The 7,438-nt window shown below is 44.7% G+C and overlaps 1 protein-coding gene across 1 annotated transcript in view; it reads right to left on the reverse strand.

Annotated features, from left to right (window-relative positions):
* Positions 1 to 2,139, reverse strand: part of LOC141019021 (keratin, type I cytoskeletal 50 kDa-like) — a 3,351-nt gene extending 1,212 nt beyond the window's left edge. The window contains exons 1-6 of the mRNA XM_073493780.1: positions 1,795 to 2,139; positions 1,113 to 1,195; positions 841 to 997; positions 602 to 763; positions 243 to 368; positions 1 to 73 (exon numbers count right to left, since the gene is read on the reverse strand). The exon at positions 1 to 73 is cut by the window's left edge and continues 148 nt beyond it. Of these exons, the coding sequence (XP_073349881.1) occupies positions 1 to 73; positions 243 to 368; positions 602 to 763; positions 841 to 997; positions 1,113 to 1,195; positions 1,795 to 2,139 (946 nt within the window). The remainder of the gene's footprint in view (positions 74 to 242; positions 369 to 601; positions 764 to 840; positions 998 to 1,112; positions 1,196 to 1,794) is intronic.
* Positions 2,140 to 7,438: the final 5,299 nt, after the last annotated feature.

The following is a 7,438-nucleotide window of genomic DNA, read 5'->3' on the forward strand; positions in this document are numbered from 1 at the left end:
GCCCCTGGTAACCTGCCAGCATGGTGGCGTAGCGGCTCTTGGTCTCAGCCAGAGTCCCCTCCAGAGCTCCTCTCTGCACAGGAGGAAGATGGAGGACGGTCAGGTCAGCGGTGTTCAACAGTGACGCTCACTGCGACTTTACAGTAAAAAACTCAAATGCTTCATGTTCACATTCATATGGAGGCTCAGTTCTGCCAGAAAAGACGTGGATCAGAACATTTATTGAGCCAGTGTTTCATCACCTCGCTGACTGCAGCCTGCAGCTGGATCTCCAGACTCTGGTAAGTGCGTCTGATCTCTGTGATGGAAGACCTGGACGTCTCCAGGGACTCAGTTCTCACTGCCACCTCTTTGTTCAGCTCGGCCGACTGTGGAGCACAAGTATCAATAATGTCATTGATCACATATCAGGATATTAACTGTCAGCCTCAAAGAATAAAACTACAGACACCATAAAAAATGTTTAACGCTTCAAAATCAGAAGAAATGAAGTAAAAGGAGACAAAGTGGTTTTAGTGTGAGTGTAGTGGGAGCTGGTTCTGGACAGCAGGGGGCAGCAGTCACCACGTTCAGAGCACAAAACAGGACTTTGTGGTCTCACCTTGGCCTGGAACCAGGACTCCAGTTCTTTGCGGTTCTTGTTGCTGACGGTCTCGTAGTGTTCTCTGATTCCGGCCATGACGACGGACAGGTCCTGCTGAGGAGCGGCGTCCACTTCCACGTTCACCTGGCCTCCCATCTGGGCCCTGAGAGCCAGTAGGTCCTGCAGGAAAAGCCCGGTTACACTTGTGTCTTTCTATCTTTTCATTTCTTTTGCTCTCTGGGTCGTGTTGCTCTCACCTCCTCGTGGTTCTTCTTGAGGTGGAACAGCTCGTCCTTCAGACTCTCCACCTGCAGCTCCAGGTCGGATCTTCCCAGAGTCAGCTCGTCCAGGACCCTCCTCAGCCCAGCGGTGTCGGCCTCCACCGACTGACGCATGGTCAGCTCGTTCTCGTACCTGAAAAACACCACCATGAGTTCAGGAAACTCACCTGAGTGTTGGAGCGAAGGGACTGGAACAAAGTGCTTACAGAAAGACCAATGTAATCAGATTACTTTAGTCTCACACTCACTTGACTCTGAAGTCATCGGTGGCCAGCTTGGCGTTGTCGATGGAGAGGATGAGGGCGGCGTTTCCACGAGTAGCAACTCTGATCTGAGCAGGAAGGAAGAGAAACACTGTGAGAACGAGTCGACTGAAAGGCCTCAGTGGATCAATGAAGTTTAAACATGTTCAACAGAGTCAGTGGAGCTCTGCTGCCACCAGGTGGAGCTCTGCTGCCACCAGGTGGAGCCAATACACTTCCTTTATTTTTTATTGTTGTGTTCTAGTTTCATATTTCTATAACCTGAATATGTTTCAGCAGGTAGAATGATTCAGGTTCAGCTGATTTTAATTCATAAATGTAAATGTTGACTTTAAAACTTAAAAACTACAAATGAACTAAAAGAAGAAGTTATAAAAAAGTCAATAAAAAGTTACATATTAAAAAGTCAGATTTAACTTTGATGAAACAAAATGTTGTGAAAACTAAACTTCAGTCTGTTTTCAGTTTGTGTGGTGACATCATCACTCTCAGGTGTTGTTACCTGTCCACATCACACTCAGGTCTCTGTGCTCTAAACTCAGCTGTTGAGCTGCTCATCGCTCTGTGTTGTAAAAGTGAAATGAACCTTTAAACCTTGATGCTACCTGCAGAGCTCTGCTGCCTGACAGACTGAATTCAGGGTAAAGTCAGTGTGACCTGGTCTCACCTGGTCCTGCATGTCGTTGATACGGACGCTGAAGTGTTGGAAGTTGTGAGCCTCAGGTGCAGTCTTGGATTCCAGGAACTGTCTGATCTTCAGCTCCAGATCGCTGTTGGCCTTCTCCAGGCTGCGCACCTTCTCCAGGTAGGAGGCCAGGCGGTCGTTCAGGTTCTGCATGGTGGCCTTCTCGCTGGCAGAGACGTCGATGGCGTCGGACAGGTTGAAGCCACCACCAGCTCCGGCGGCGGAGGAGGTGAAGGAGGCCTTGGAGACTCGGACTCCGGACCCTCCGGCTCCTCCGTACACGCTGCCGGCCCCGGAGCTGCCGACCCGGCGGGAGGAGGAGGACATGGAGGAGCCCATCATGACGGAGCTCCTCATGGGGGAGGAGGTGTAGCTGCTGCGGGTGGAGAAGGAGGTCATGGCTGAGTGTCGGCTGGTCGTCGGCTCTGAGCGGAGAGTGAAGAGCTGCTGGGACGTCGCCTCCTTTTATGCCTCAGAATGAGACGGGGGGGAGAGAGGGGGCTGGTCAGTCAGGTCAGGATACCAAACATGCCGGGGGAGTGGCAGCGTGGCCCCGGGGCCCGGAGAGCAAACCGGTCTGAGCTGAGGAGGTGAGGTCCAGCAGGTCGGGTGGGTTCTCAGAGGAGCTCTCACTATCTGTCTGTCCATCATGGGAGGCTCCGGGGCCTCGGGCTGATTTCTGAGAGGGGCCCTGCAGCTGTTTGTGCAGCATGAGGATCCAGTCCTGAGTCCACATGGGGCCCCGAGGACCAAACATCCAGGCAGACTTCAGACAGAGCGACTTTAAACTGAAGCAAAGTTCACTTCATCTATTCTGTCTTTCCTTCTGGGTGTGTATGTGTCAGTGTATAGATGTGTTAAATAACTGCATACTTGTTTTTATCACTCTGTGTTGTTTCATGACAAATAAATATCTCAGTGTCACTTCTGTCAAACTTTGAGCTGTAAACAATAATGAAACGTGTTGAAGGTGGAAACTGTCTGAAAATGTACCTGAACATGTTTTATTCTTTGTTCTATTTCCTGAACCTCTGAATGGTTTTGTGAGCGCAGGGTGATCTTGTTTCAGGAACGTTTGTTTACCGTGAAGAATTCAAACTGCATTTTAAGAAGACTGTAAAGACAGAACTGATGTTTGAGTCAATAATTACAGCAGGTTTCCTTCACTGATCAAATGTATGTGGTGTACTTAAGTAAAACGTTGAGGTCCTTATTCTTTACTCAGTGTTCTGCATCTTTATACTTCCACTCCACTACATTTGTTTGATAGCTTTAGTTACTAGTTACTTTACAGATTACATGCTGCATCACATTTTTAACTTAATTTATTTTCGTGACAATGCTGAGGATTATTTAATGTGCCTGATGTACAGGATGTTCAGTGACTACTAGTCCAGAATCATCAGGACACTTGTTGATGACTTTTGCAGCGTTCTGACAAACTGTTTTTGGGAAAATGTAACAGGAGAGATCACTGAGAAATGAGCTCAAACCCACCCGTCTTTGAGGCCTCGCTGCCTCGTCAGACCTCAACATAGAAAAGTGATTCAAAGTTTAAAAGAGTCATCAGAGTTGAGGCTTCACTGGCCTCAGTGCTCATGATGATAACTCAACACTTTTCAGTCTATCACAGTTTATGTTTCTGGATATTTTCTGTTGATATTTTATAACAGGTCGTCACTCGAGTGGAAAATCATCTGAAAAATGTATTTTAATCTTAATTAAAATCCACAGATATAAGTGTAGTGTAGTATGAAACTTTGTGCTGGCTGCAGGCACGTCACTGTCACAGCACACAGAGTCTGTACGAGCTTTCAAACGACAACAAAACCACAAACTCCCTCATAAGCTCCCATGTTAATATGAGCCTACAGAGAGCAGAACAGAACTCGCTGTCATCATCTTTCACTCTATGAAAATAAAATCTACATCGACGCGTTCAGCGACGTCTCCTGTCACTCAGGATATAAAACACTTGGCAGCAGCAGCTCTACCACCAGATGTTTGGGAGGTTTTTCCCATCAGAAATAATAGAAAATAACTGTGAAATGAGCTCAAACCCAGTTTAAATGGGTTGTCAGAACTGAGACTTCGCCGGCCTGAGAGGTCATTTTGAGAGCGTGAACAGTTTACGAGCAATCACAGTTGATGTTTCAGGATGTTTCAGATTTTATAACGGGCGTGTCTCGCTCCACAGACTCAGTGAAACCTGCTGTCAGTGAACAGCTGATGGCTTAACGAGCAGGAATGGAGCCTCACCTGACCGACCTGTTCCTGGTCCGGTTCCTGTCCCTCTGGGCAGCTGGACCTTAAACGCCTCACAGCTCTCAGGTCAGTGCACAGAGACATTGAAGAGTCACAGTGAGGCATGTGTTCACAACAGGAGAGAAACAATGAAGGATTGAACAGCTGAAATAACAATAAGTCTAACTTTATTATGCAGCACCTTACAACAGAAACCAGGCTGGACTGTGGAGAAGTTAAAACAAAAGTCTGCTGAATAATTTACAGCTTCTGTCTTTCAAACAAAACATATTACCTGATGTTTGACTTGTTGACGTCAAAAAGTATCATGAGTTGTATTAAAGAGTATTAATGGATCGTAAACTGTTTAATGAAGAAGTTCTGTCGTTAGCAGAACAGAAATTCAACCTCTGAGCTCACTGCAGCAAAGCACTGAAGAAACTCACATCAGAACTTCACTTAACTCCTCGGTCCAGTCAAACCGGCCCGTTAACCTGTGAGTCCTGCGATCAGCACAGATCAGCACAGATCAGCACAGATCAGCACAGTGAGACGTATTTCCAACTGTGAATAACAAAAGACAGTGAGCGAAGCCTCGTTCATCAGGACAGAACGACACCGGCAGCAGACAAACACAAGACAAAGAACCAGGACAGGATCTGAGAAGAATCGTGTTCACTGGGTTTACTTCAGGAAAAATCCTTTCTTAGGAGATTTTTGTGAGATTTAAAGGTGATTCTGCAGCAGATGGTTCTGATGGGTTCTGACGGGCTCTGACTGTTGAACCAGTCACACAACTGTCACTACATGAAGCTGACAGTACTGCAGTACTTTCACTACATGAAGCTGACAGTACTGCAGTACTTTCACTACATGAAGCTGACAGTACTGCAGTACTTTCACTACATGAAGCTGACAGTACTGCAGTACTTTCACTACATGAAGCTGACAGTACTGCAGTACTTTCACTACATGAAGCTGACAGTACTGCAGTACTTTCACTACATGAAGCTGACAGTACTGCAGTACTTTCACTACATGAAGCTGACAGTACTGCAGTACTTTCACTACATGAAGCTGACAGTACTGCAGTACTTTCACCACATGTGTCACGCCCTCTGTCAGCAGTTTGTATATGTGTAATATCTACGTTGGTCACAGAGGTAGAAATGTAGTTTCACAATAACGGCTTTAAAATTGTAGATAGTTTTTACTGTTCTTCTCTGTTGTCCTGCGTCACGTGCTTGTAGTGAACTGTTTATCTGTAGAACCAGACTGTTCAGGACCAGACTGTTCAGAACCAGACTGTTCAGGACCAGACGGTTCAGGACCAGACTGTTCAGGACCAGACGGTTCAGGACCAGACTGTTGCCTGGAGTCTTTTCGTGTGAACACATTTTGTGAACAGCTCTTTGTCTCCATCTGGTGGTGAAAAGTTCCCTGGCTTTTATTTTGACAGTAGGAGGAAGTGTCCAACAGGAAGTCCCTTCACACAAACCTGTTTCTGCTGTTTCTCTCTGAGCTCTCAAAGGTTCACTTGTAGTCTGAGTTTCTCTGAAAGTTAATTTTCATCAAAAGCATTTTTAATACTTTATAAACTAATTTAAATTTGGTAACTTGTTAAAATAGCTGTTGTTGTTTATGTGATGCAGCTCTGCTGTTGTTGTGAAGGGATCAGATCAAAGTTTGTATAAAGGCCCTGATCTCATTTGTTATTCATGTCCATGTCTTTTCATTATCTTTCACTTTGTAAAGCACGTGGTCATCTCCAGCAGTATATTAATAAACATTGTTATTTTTGACTTTTTTAAAGCAGCAACAAAGAACCTTGATCTTCTTGATTCTGGCGCCCCCTGTGGGTAAAGTGGTATGAGCACCGCCTGCTGCCATGAAGCTGATCTGCCAGCTCGTGTATTTGTTTTGAAAGCCAGTGAAAGAAACAGGCCTCAGGTTTTACACACAGCTGTTTGCTGTATGTATATCTGTTGCTATGTGAGATTAATAACTATAATTTTAGTGCCGTGTCACAGTGAGGTCACATGTAATCTCACAGCTGACAGATTCTGTTGCTCAGTTATAGTAATGTTGTTGAGCTAAAGCTAAAGGTATCAACATAATGATCCGTACCAATAATCATAAGCCGATAGCAACGTATAGGTCCGTATCAAGGCCAACAGAAAATGTTTGGTTACCAGTCAGTTGTTCTGCTGCCGTCTGACGACAGATACAGAAGCATCAGCTGCTGTAGAGCCGCAGCTTTCTTCAGTTCATCCTCAGCACTGCACCACAGAGGAAACCTCAACATTGATCAACACACACTTTTTTTTGCAAATCTTGGGGTGTTTTTTTTTTTTTTTTGCACAATGCACATATGAGTCATACAGTGAGTGAACATTTTCACATTCTTAAAGGAACAGTTCATCCAAACAGTAAAGTCCAGTCATCATCTCCTCCCTCCATGCTGATGAAAGTCAGGTGAAGTTCGTACTCCACAAAACATTTCTTGAGCAAAGTCTCCAGAAGCTCTGAGATCCCAAACTGATTTCAAAAGATGTTATTTAAACCCTCGACATGCGGCCGAGCTCGAGCATGCTAACACTGTTAGCTCAGCACACAGTGAAGATTTCAGGGTGTAAATATGGTCTCCTCAGATCAGTTTGTGATCTCGGGGCTTCCCCTTCTCAGGGAGACATCTGATGGTTTTTTTGGTGAAGTCTCGTAGTCCACAGAACATTTCTGGAGCTTCACAGTAAAACAGAGTTGCAGCGTTCTGCTGAACAGCTGAAGCAGCTGGAGATGATTTAAACATCAGATGTCTCCATGCAGCTCGTCTGCTGTGATCACAGAGATCACAACCTGATCTGAGGAGACCATGTTTAACCCTTTATTAACATGAAGTCTTCTCTGGAGATGCTCAGATAAAACTGTTCACGTTCACCTCGTCTGAAGTGGGTGGATGAGCTCCACTGCATGTCGGGGGTGTAAATAACGAGCTGTATGGAGCCACTTCATGTTTTCATTGCTTTAGCTTTACGTCTCTTTAGCTTCCCGTGAATTTTTCTTGGAAATGTATAAAAACACCAGAGTTAATTTCTTTCCTCTGATTCTGTTTAATGACCGTTATGCACCAAAACATCAAGACAAATTCTTTGTATGTGAAAAGCTACATGGCAATAAACTAATTTACATTTCTTATTCAATTAATAATGATAGTAATAATAATGATAATGATAATAATAATAATAATAATAATAATAACAGTATTTTCACCAGAATAAAATAAACACACACACACAGACGTGTTTCAGTTCATCAGATTTTATTGGTGTTGTTCTGAGAACGGTTGACAGCGTGTTGACAGATGTTAGTTGTCTCACTGAGT

This window comes from Pagrus major, chromosome 23 (genome assembly GCF_040436345.1).
Source record: "Pagrus major chromosome 23, Pma_NU_1.0".
NCBI classification, from domain to species: Eukaryota; Metazoa; Chordata; class Actinopteri; order Spariformes; family Sparidae; genus Pagrus; species Pagrus major.